General features: G+C 37.9%; 1 protein-coding gene across 4 annotated transcripts in view; it reads right to left on the bottom strand.

Moving 5' to 3' along the window:
* Window positions 1–12,212, bottom strand: part of CTNND2 (catenin delta 2) — a 942,188-nt gene that overhangs the window by 422,016 nt on the left and 507,960 nt on the right. For all 4 annotated transcript variants that reach the window (XM_045441900.1, XM_045441910.1, XM_045441928.1 and 1 more), the window contains 2 exons: window positions 7,071–7,105; window positions 6,564–6,680 (listed from right to left, as the gene is read on the bottom strand). In XM_045441900.1, the coding sequence (XP_045297856.1) occupies window positions 6,564–6,680; window positions 7,071–7,105 (152 nt within the window). The remainder of the gene's footprint in view (window positions 1–6,563; window positions 6,681–7,070; window positions 7,106–12,212) is intronic.

The following is a 12,212-nucleotide window of genomic DNA, read 5'->3' as shown; positions in this document are numbered from 1 at the left end:
TTCCCATCGGGCTTTCAACTCTGTGCTTGATCTCAGGACACCCTACTCACACGGGTGAGAATGATGTTTTTAACGAGAAATTTGCATCATGTCCTCCCTTGCTTTGGAAATGGAGAAGGAAGCATTGGTACTTCATGCCTTCGTTTATCCCTTCGATTCCCATGTTTGCCTCTTTGGAAAAGGTAGAACATGACCCTCGAATATCCATGTGATAGAAGGAAATCAGAGAAAAAGAAATTGTTGCAAACCTGACAGAGGGAGCATCTGGAAGGGAAATTAACTACAGCTTCTAGGTGGATATTACTATGTCCTGTGTGTCGCCTGGGTGTTTTCCCTTGACTTTTGCTCGTACTTACCATTTCTGCCACTGTTAACTTCCTACTGGCCCCATGACACCAAAGGCAGTAAGGGAAATGGATGTGAGTGAATTTTGAAAGGAAACAAATAGATGCATGTAGTATTTCAAGATAATTTTAGACTTGGAACCATGACAAACTTCTGGAAAGAAGACGGTCATTTGCATTTCAAAAACCAAAGGCATAAGATGAAGCGATTTTACAGGAAATGAACCACCCAAGGAGCAACTCAACTAACTTGAATAAATGCATTTCCAGGAAAAGACTTGGGATCTCCAGATTCCGGGTGATAGTTCTCAACCACTGGCGGAGCAGGGGGAGCAGGAGGACTTTTAAATCCAGGTTTTCTGGGGGCGCCTGGGTGGCGCAGTTGGTTAGGCGTCCGACTTCAGCCAGGTCACAATCTCGCGGTCCGTGAGTTCGAGCCCCGCATCGGGCTCTGGGCTGATGGCTCAGAGCCTGGAGCCTGCTTCGGATTCTGTGTCTCCCTCTCTCTCTGCCCCTCCCCCGTTCATGCTCTGTCTCTCTCTGTCCCAAAAATGAATAAACGTTGAAAAAAATTTAAAAAAAAAATTCAGGTTTTCTGACTCCAAGGGTGGGATGGGCTGCCTTGTATCCCTTCTCAGAGGCTCTTCATTGGGTCTGCCTACGGACTGGTTTCCACCATACAAGAAAATGAAACGAACCAGTTCTCTTGCCCTGAGCGTGATATCAATATTGTGAGCCGTGGTCTATACATTTATTTTTTGATTCTTTTAGTTATTATAAAAACCTTTACTCCTAAAAGTGTTCTGCATCCTTTGGTGCCATGCTTACTAGGAATTATGAAAAGATTCACTTTATAAGGATGTCCCTCACCTTTATTGTTATTACTGCATAAGACTCGATGGAATTATATTTTACAGTATCTTACTAACTTGATCCCTCAACAATTCTCTTGCTGCATAACAATTAAGAATAATCACAGTAATTAAATAAAAATGACAGACTGTAAATCAACACTAAATAACATATCCACCTCTGTCCAAGTATATATATATATGATTATTCAATTTGTATTCTATCTGCTCAGAATGGTAAGTTACATGATTGATTCTTGATTTTTTTGAATATGTTCTGATTTGAAATCTCAGAATAACAGTCCTTTCTTTGCCATAACATTCAGAATATAATAAGCTCCTAAGGTTTTCATCCTCCCGAATGCTGGGGTTTTCTAGAATGTGGTGGAATTTAAATTTGTCAATATGCTCCAGATAAAAATAATTACTGTTTCAAAATACAATATTTAAACAAATTAACATTGTCTATAAACATGTAAGTCATTTTCTCCAAAGTTGTCCATTCTATTTCTGATTTTGACTGGCAAATAGTTTTATTAATTTTTGGATAAGATCTAATCACACTTCTCTCTGAGTTTATATCTCCAAAGATACACGGATTAAATAAGGTATTTAGTCCACAGCAGTTTGGATCAAGCTGTACATTATGTGAGAAGCTAAGGTTCCATCGCTGAGGTTCTAGAACTTTTTTTCTTCCCCAGTAAACAATAGCAATTCTCCTAATGACTCTGTGACACATATTTGTTAGATTTGCCCTCACTATATGAAATGTGTCAAAAAGTCACCGGGTCTCAATGTGCTGTTTACAAAACAAGAACACGAACATGGTATATTGTTCTACTACCTAATGGGATGTTGTGCAGATTGCTTCTTCACTCCCATAGTCAATCTCTGCTTCTCTGCCCTTTTTGCCATGTAGAGTCTCACGAGGGCCCCTGGCTCTTTGGTTTGTGATCAGATTTGGCCAATAGTAGGCATGGGGACACCAGAAAGCAGGAGGAGAGAAGTTAGGCTGTTTATCCTTCTGCTCCTGCCACACCTCTTGACTGCTGGTCCTGTTCCCTAGACTTTTCCTTCATGTCCACCGTGGGAAGGGCTGCCCTCTGTTGCTGCCACCTGAGCACCTCAACAGACACCTTTTATTCCCTCAATCTTGCCCACTCCTTTGCACATAGTCCCTTAATGAACTTCTCTTTGGTTAAGCTCTTGAGTACAATCTATGTCCCAGCTGGACCCTGATACAAATACAAGAGCAACAGAGAGACTTTTATTTTATGGCCTTCTAAACACTTAAAATTAGCCGTAATTGATCCCTGAAATGACAGTTACCTACCCAATATTTTAAAATTAGTCTCCTGGGATGCCTGGGTGGCTCCGTTGGATAAGTGTCCCACTGCAGCTCAGGTCATGATCTCACGGTGCATGTGCTCGAGCCCCGCATCGGGCTCTGTGCTGACAGCTCAGAGCCTGGAGCCTGCTTCAGATTCTGTGTGTGTGTCTCTCTCTGCCCCTCCCCTGCTCTCTCTCTCTCTCTCAAAAATAAATCAATCATTAGAAAAATTAAAATTAATTTCCCCAATTTTACTTAATTAGTTCTGTCTCAAAGTTACTCTGAAAATATTAAGAACAAATGTATCTGAAGAATTACAACAGGGGCACCTGGGTGGTTCAGTCGGATAAGTGTCCGACTTCAGCTCAGATGATCTCACGTTGTTGAGTTCGAGCCCTGTGTCCAGCTCTGGGCTGACAGTGTGGAGCTCAGAAGCTGGAGCCTGCTTCAGATTCTGTGTCTCTCTCTCTCTCTCTCTGTTCCTCCCCGGCTGTCTCTCTTTCTCTCTCATAAATAAAGAAACATTAAAAAAAAAAAAAGAGTAACAATACTCTTCATTGTGGTTTTTGATCCTTTGGCATAAAAGTTTTGGATGGTGATTTTATCACCTGGGTTATTTGAGTTTTTTTGTTTTTGTTTTTGGTTTATTTTTCCTTGTTACTTTTCTATCTCAAACAACAAAGCAGGGGCTTGCAGGAAAAACAAACAACTCAAATCCTAGGAGTCTTCAAAAGATAACCCAGTACATAGTAACAGGACATAACTAATCTTTCCAAAACACAAAAATCCAGCAGTTACCAAATACATTCCAAAAAACCCTACTGGAGTATTTAACTTTCCTGGAACAAAGATACATCTTTTGTAGATAATTTTTGAACACATATTACAGGAAATGAAAAGTGAACACTAAAAATTCATTCCATTTCTCTCATGTGTAGAGAGTGTTTCAATTAGGAAAACTCAGGATTATCAGTTGATTAAAATTTTTTTTAAGTTCCTATATTTACTCCTTTTATCACTTTATCTCTTCTACTGTTTTATATTATATTACTTTATCTCTGCATTACTTTTATTATTCCCATCTTTCTAATTTCTTTGGTTTATTTAGCTCTTTTTAAGGTTTCCCCAAAATGAGTACTACATTCTTTGATCTGATCTTTGTTAAAATTTTTTTTTATATTTATTTATTTCTGAGACAGAGAGAGACAGAGTGTGAGTTGGGAAGGGGCAGAGAGAGAGGGAGACACAGAATCAGAAGCAGGCTCCAGGCTCCAAGCTGTCAGCACAGAGCCCGACGCGGGGCTCGAACTCACGAACCGCGAGATCATGGCCTGAGCCGCAGTCGGTTGCTCAACCGACTGAGCCACCCAGGCGCCCCTAAAGTTAAGATTTACTGAGTACAGTTTCTCCCCCTTACCCCTGTATTTTCATTATAAAATATCGCTATTCTATTTGTTTCTGTGTATTTATTTTTTAAGTTTATTTTTGAGAAGGATAGAGAAGGGGAGGGACAGAGAGGGAGAGAGAGAATCCCAGGCAGGCTCTGCTCCATCAGCATGGTACCTGATGCAGGGCTCGAACCCATGAGCTGTGAGATTATGTCCTGAGCCAAAAAGCGAGAGTTGGACACTTAATCGACTGAGCCACCCAGGTGCCCTGCTACTTTACTTGCTTTTTAAATAGTATGTAACTTTCTTTTTATTTCTATTTTTATTTGTAGATCCAAATGCATTTTCTTAATTTTACCGTGGATGTATTTTATCATTTTATTTACTTTTAATTTTACTAGATTATTACCAAAGAAGGTGGGCTTTCTATACTTTTTTTTAAGATGACTTTTTTTTTTTTTTTTTGAGAGAGAGAGAGAGAGAGAGAGAGAGATTGAGAGGAGAGAGAGAGAGGAAGCATGACTGGGGTGGGGTGGGGGAGCAAAGAGAGGGGAGAGATTGAGAATCCCAAGCAGGCTCCATGCTTTCAGTGCAGAGCCCAACGTGGGGCTCGATCTCATGAACGATGAGATCATGACCTGAGATGAAATCAAGAATCAGATGCTTAACTGACTGATCCACCCGGGCACCCCTCTGTACTTTTTAATTTTTAGGATTGTCTTTACTGCCCTATAGCTGATCAAGTCTTCTAAGTTTTCCTGGACATATATAACAAATGTATACTATCATTCAATGGATCTAACCTTTTAGATAGAGTTATTACATTGGTTTGTCGATTATGTATTCCAATTTTACGTGTCTTTCTCTTCCTGAATTCTGTCTGATTCTGCGCATTGAAATGTTGACAACGGTATTGTTCATCAATTTCTCTGTTCATTCTTAATAATTTTTATTTTAATATTCAGGTATTATTCTGTTTGGTACATCACGTTCACTAGATGTTAGTATGAGTTCATCACATCCTTATAAGCAAAAACATTTCACTCGATAATTCCTCTTTGACCTGGCCTAATGTTCCTGCATTAAATTCCACTTCATCTCACAAATGCTTCCCAATCCTAGTTTATATTGATTATAATTGCTGTTACTACTCTGTTCCTTGAACTTCAACGTTTGTTTCATTAATATAAATATGTCCCTTATCAACATCACATAACTATCTTGTCTTTATTACAAACTTTTTATTCTTTTCAAAGAATTCAGTGTGCTCACCTGTAGGGCTAGACTAACATACTTGATTCATCCCTCCTGTTTCAACTTGCTTGCCTCTTATTTTACTTCTCTTCCTTCTTTTTTTCTGTACCTTCTGTGTATTGAAGGTTATTCCCTCTCCTAAGCTCATAAGAGAATGTTTCTCTATTATCATATGAAAAATATGATATCAAATATCAACTCTCTCCCAAGACACACTATTTTATCTCTATTTTCCTTACTCTAACAAAGTGAGTACATGTGCCTCAAATATTAATTAAATATAAGTCAGACTACAACTACCCCTATAAGAGAAATGCATTTATTGACTGAGAGATAAGGAATGAGGCTACATTCTAAAATATAAAATACAGATAACAAGGATACTATAAATCATGCATCTTATTTTAGAAGTTTTATTGAGGGGATTCAAATGGGTTTAAATAAATCTGGATATTCATGATGATGTTATCCTAAGAGTAGTGGTATTACGAAAATTGTAGAGAAAGTGAACTAATGTGTAAATTTAATGGTTTCAAGATAAGTATGCTATCTTACTCTTATATCTTCCTTTTAAATAGCAAACCTTGATGGGTATTCAAGGAGATTTTATTTTTTTTAATTAAGAAATGAAATGCTCCACTGATTTCTGATATAGAAATTACCAGTGTGATATATGTTTTAATGATTTCATTTTTAGCTTTTTGTGGGATTTTATTAAACGAAGTCAAGAGAATTTTATGATTTATTAAAGTGAAGCTCATTTCAATTCACAGCACTTTTATTCCTAAGCCTCAACCACTGTGGTTGAAAATATATATAATTAGGAGGAGATGAAGAAATTTTAAAATATTCTGTCGAGGTTAATATGCAAATTCAAGGTGGCTACATCTAGAAACACAAGGGGCTACTGCAGAGTACTATAGCATAATACTAAGTAGTTAGTACTGCATATATTACATCGATTCTTTCTATTTTGTTGCATAGCTGTTGTACTGTTTATGATCTCTACCAACAATGATCTGTGTATGTAAAGCATTCACAGTAAATTTCAAAGCAGACACTGTACTGGTTAAACAAATATATGGTGAGTGCATTCAATGTGATAGTCTAGCTAGGTGCCAAAAAGGATATCAGAAAATTGGTGAGAATCCCCACTCTGTCAGTAATTTGTGAGAAATCTAGATTCAATTGCTGACTTAAGAGAGACTATAATCTAATGTGAGTTGGGATGGGTAATGTGGGAAGGAATTAGATGAGAGTGGAGTGAAATGGATAAAACATGTACAAACACAGGTTGAAGTCCTCTTAGATATAGCTTTTTATGTTAATTATATTATAATAAAGTATACTCTTGTATTTTAAAATTATCTTCAAGCATCATTGTCATTTGACTTACTTTCACTTGTGGAATAATCCTGTGGGTCAAGTATTCCTGATTCCTGCAAGGATCTAATACAGGAGTCCACCAGCTCAAGACCTGTTGTAAGTTCATCTTCGATGTCTTTTTGACCATCTGAAACACAACATTTTAAAGTGATGAGCAAATACATGATGCTCTTATTATTAAAGCTTCAGGTTACTATTTAATAATGGAAAGTATCCTAACCAAAGACATTCTCTCATGAGGTTCTCATTAGATTTCGCATTGTAATCCTGGGTCAACCAGTATCAAAAGCCAAGGCCAGCCAATTCCAGGTATCCATGAAAAACCCAGAGGTTTCTAGGGAATTGAGAGAACTCAACTCTCAGGGAATCACGAGCTATCACAGGAACATTTAATTTTAGTGTCATGGTGTTCTCATACTCATTTTTATCAGTCTTTTTTCTAAAGTTCACAAGAATATTAATCAGTAGACATACACGTAGGAATGGATGTAAGTTTCATCAAGAAGCTGTACTTTACCTTGTGATTGCCAGTGAAACTGCTCTTCTGCTGAACTGTAAAAAAGAGAATACACAGATATAATTCACTGGTTAGAAACCAAGGACCCTAGACTAGAAGACACAAAGATGCATTGGAGTAGCAATGGTGGCTCCACGGTGTGTCCTTTAGATTTTTACTGAGAAAAAAGATCCCGTTTTGATACAATCTTAACTGTAATCCATTTGATGTAGATCTCTTTTGATTCACAGGCACTAGCGTGTTATAAATGGACACTGTTCAGTAATTTTCAGAGAACAGCTCCTTTTTTTTTTTTTTTTTTACAAAGCCCAACCTATTATACTCCTCTCTTGCAACAGCTTTTACATAGATGCAGTCCTACCCAATTTTAGTTATTTTAAAATACGAGTCTGACTAGTTTCATATAGACTTTGTGAGATTGTCTAGGAAAGAAATAACCTCCTTTTGCATTATAAAGAAGGCTCGATAAATTTATTCCTTCTTCTAGACATATCACATGAGCAGTTCCTTTCAGCTGATTATTAGTTCAAATTAAGTCATTTACAAATTATAACACTTTGCCACCAATTGAATATACAGTCCCGATTTCTCGCTTTACAAATACATCTTATAAGACGACCCAGGGAGCAAGGGTTGTTCATATACACGATGTGCCAAAGACAATGTGCAGAGTTCATCTATGAAGGCGACATAGGTTAATTTTGAATGATTTATTAAATATATAAATAAATTTAAAATGTCTACATGTGCATAACTCTTTCATTACACATGCAAATACTTTCTACATGCCCCTTTTTATATGTCGATGATTGGTAAGAAATCTAGATGCCAATTACAGACAGGTATCATTTTGAGAATGATTTTCTACACTTATTTCACGAAATCTTTTACTCTGATCCAGCAGCTTCTATGAATAGCTCATCAGCTGCACAACAGCAAGTGGATTTTAGACCTTTAATCTGTACCTTAGAGGGGGCTTCTGGATATATTTACAGAGGGAAAAGGAAAGGGAATTCTGGCATGAATCAGTGTTCAGAAACGCTGCGATCGGTATACATGAACACAAGAATAGTATCTTAAGGGACATGTGACTGTTTCCTGGGCATCTTGCTCCCTGACCAATCCATTTTATCAAACTGGAAAACAGTTGCACAATGGTGAAAAACACACACAACTGATACATGAAATGATAACTTTACAAATTCAGTCCAATGCAACTTTTTCTTATTTCAAAAAGGTATGTGCCATATAGTGGTAATATGTTATCTATAAAGTTCCACACTTAAAACAGAAAAGTAATCCTAAGGTCAATATTTTAAAAGTTGCATGCACTGGTTCAGTTAGTAGCATTTTATTTTATTGTTTTAATAAATTTAAGTGTATGTATGTATGTATGTATGTATGTATGTTTGAGAAGACAGAGAGAGAGAAGGGGAGGGGCAGAGAGAGAGAGAGACAGACAGAATCTCAAGCAGGCTCTGCACTGACAGCATGGAGCCTGATGTGGGCTTGAACTCATGAACTGTGAGATCATGACCTGAGCCAAAACCAAGAGTGAGAGGCTTAACCAACTGAGGGATCCAGGTGTCCCAGTAAGTGCGATTTTAAATAGGAATAAAAAAAAAATGCTTTCATAGTTGTAGTAAGTTGAATGGTGCCCCTCACCCCCAGGAGATATGTCCACATTAAATCTCTAGAAACTGTATGTGACTACTAATGGAAAAAGCGCTTTTGAAAAAATATTTTTTAATGCTTATTTATTTTTAAGAGAGAGAGAGAGACACACACACACACAGAATGTGAGTGGGGGAGGGGCAGAGAGAGAGAGGGAGACACAGAATCTGAAGCAGTCTCCAGGCTCTGACTTGTCAGCACAGAGCCCGACGCCGGGCTCGAACTCACGAATCGTGAGATCATGACCTGAGCCGAAGTTGGACCCTTAACCGACTGAGCCACCCAGGCGCCCGGGAAAAAAGTGTTTTAGTAGATGTTTAAATTAAGGGAAAGGTCTTCAGATGAGATCATCCCAAATCCCATGATAACTGTCCTTACAAGAGACACACAGAAGACAAGGATATATGAAAAAGGATGAAGAGACTGGAATTAGGCATCTACAAGCCAAGGAATGCCTGGAGCCATCAGAGCCTAGAAGAAATAAGGAAGGATCCTCCTCCCGAGCCTTTATAGAGACCACAGCCCTGCTGACACCTTGATTTTGAACTCACAGCCTCCAAAGAGTTTGAGAGAATACATTTCTTTTGTTTTAAGCCACTCAGCTGTGGTCACTTGTTATGGCAGCCCCAGGAAACTGATAACAATATTTTTCTGGTACGATAAAGATGGTCTCATGTTAACCCTCTAGGATTTACTACTATCTCTATGCTGCTATGTTTCTTTTGTCAGTATCACCCTTTACTAAGTGCTTACTGTATACCTTGGCTCCTCTGATTCCTGTCAACCACAATGGTCTTTTTGGGAGATGGCGAAAACGGGCTTATTTGGCGTTAGATAACTTGACCACACGGATCATAAGGAACTCAACAAGGATTTAAATTAATCCGCCAAACTCCAAAGCTCATATTTCTAACTCACAATAAAACGTCGTGGAGGGAAACACACACTCAAGTGGCTTCCCACCGGAAACAGTACGAATAAGTCAACAGAAGTCATTGCATTCACCACTCCTCTCCTCGCACGCTCAGCGAAGAGCGCACTTTATGTGCCTTTGCACGTAGATGGCGCCACCTGAGAGGAAGGGACAAGTGCCACTTCCTGCCCCAAGCACAGAAGGGCAGGCACGAGATTTTCATGCTCTCTCTCTCTCTCTCTCTCCTAATCCCCCACTGAGATGGGTCCCTGAGTAGGAGGGAGGAAGATTTCTGCCAACCCAGAGAAGACACAGCACGAGTGAGAAATAAACCACTGTTGTGTGAAAACGCTGGAGCCGGAGGGGGGTTTGTTTCTGTTGAATAAATGTCACACTGAGTAATAGAGAAATGTGGCAGTGTTTGAGTTTGTAAGGTGTTTCTTGCTTCTCTAGCTTACATTTCCGCCGTGGAGCGCTGGGAGAAAATGTCTTGGGTCACTCTACCACAAATAAGGTGGTGTGACAGCTTTTACTCATCCTGTGAGATGTATCTGCTCATGTACAATAACGGGTGATTTTATGTGTCAGACCACACATCAGAGTTTCCTATAATATTTACTTTTTGTTCATCTCTTTCAAAAGTGTTTCAATTTGATGATGCAACAGAAACAAGAAGAGACATTTTTTTCCCCTTACATTTGAAAGAATGCCGTTCGCAGTGAATATGAAACTATTCCTCTCAAAGCAGACGAAGCTTCCTTTTCGCCAGATAAAGAGCATCAATCATTCAAAATCCTGATTCCTTTAGCACAGTTAAAATGCATTAAAAGTATGACTGATCACAGAAAATAGAAGTCCCAAGAGAGACCTGGTTTGGATTTTATTTCCATTAAGTGCTCACTTGACTCTCTGTTAGGGGATTCTATGCAATTGTATATCTTATATACTTGATTTCTTCTCCTAAAAGCTGCTTTTAGGTGGATGCTTTTTTAAAAAAGCAAACAAACTATTTATTCATCCGATACACACAGATTATGCCTGCGTCTCACACATTCTTACTTCAAGTGTTTGGATATTATTCATGGTGAACTTTCTCCCAATTATATCATTCAATTTAGTATAATATAAAAGTTATTTCTGAAGCACTTGTAACTTCCATGCATGTTCAATTTTAGAAACTAAAGTTTGCTTTCACTACCAAAATGCTCTTTTTTCAAATAGAAGTAATCTGTAAAGAACTGAATTTAATAAAGATATAGACATAATTTAGATTAGCCAGTATGTATTTAAACATAAAACTATGTACCAGTTCCAGAACCCAATTATTGTGAGAAAAATACATATTTGTAACAAAGATGACCTAACATTTAACCTTTAAATGTATACAGAAATACGTCCATAAATCAGTAGTGCTAGGAAAGAGTTTAAAAACAATATGTTGCTTTTAATAAAAGCACAACTCCTAATAGCTAACACTTAGATACCTCTAGCTTTCTACCAGGCAATATTCTAGTTGATTTACAGTCAATTTCCAAGACAACAGTTTTGAGACAGGTACTGTTTTCCCATTTTACAGATAATGAAACTGAGGTAAAAAGATGTTCAGGAACTTGCTGGTGGTCCCACATCCAGCAAGCAGTGGAGGAAGAATTACGACCCTGGGTCTCTTGCTTCTAGAGGCCACATTCTGAACTACCATTCTATTCTCACATTTAGCGACATCAAAATAACACCCCTATGTGATAAAAGCAAAAACATAAACATAAAACCGTAAACTAAGTTGAAAAAACAAGCCATGTCCTGGGGGAAGATATTGGCAGCGCAGATAACTTACAAATATTAAAATGACTCCTACAAATCATTTTAAGATAAAGATTAAAAAGGTTAAACAAAAGCAAGGTCAATATGTATACATATAGCTGATGCACAGTAGAAAAAAATCTAGAATGTATGGTTACTGAACATATTAAAAGATACTCAAGCCTATTAGCAATTGAAAGAATAAAAACCAAACACAGGCCAATTCTTTACACTCCACAGGCTGTCAAACAATTAGACAGTCTGACAATATTATGTGCTGGAGAGAAGATGGGGAACAAGAACTCTCATACGTTGCACGTGAGAATAAACCAGTCACCTCGGTGAGCAATGAGGCAATACTTGGTCATGTCCTATATGCAGATGCCTAATCACTCAGTAAGTCTGCTTTCAGGTAGAACTTCCAGGGAAATCTGAGCACCTATGCCCAGAACACCTCTACAAGACTGTTCATGCCTAGAGGTCAGCACTACCCAAACAATGGAAATAACCTAAGGGATCAGTAGTAGGGAATGGACAAGTGTAAATCATATGATTGCATACACAGAGAACGTATATATGGAATCAACACTACTCAGCAGTTAAAATAAATTAGCCAAATACACAATGAAGCAACCTAGGTAGTTCTCAAATGTAAAATATAGAGTGGGAAATGCAAATTTCACATATGTATTACATGATCCCAATTATGTGAATTTTAAAAACATTGATTAAATGATATTGTGTATAAATACATA

The sequence above is a fragment of the Leopardus geoffroyi genome, chromosome A1 (assembly GCF_018350155.1).
Source record: "Leopardus geoffroyi isolate Oge1 chromosome A1, O.geoffroyi_Oge1_pat1.0, whole genome shotgun sequence".
NCBI classification, from domain to species: Eukaryota; Metazoa; Chordata; class Mammalia; order Carnivora; family Felidae; genus Leopardus; species Leopardus geoffroyi.
This window is presented reverse-complemented; position numbering and strand designations above follow the sequence as displayed.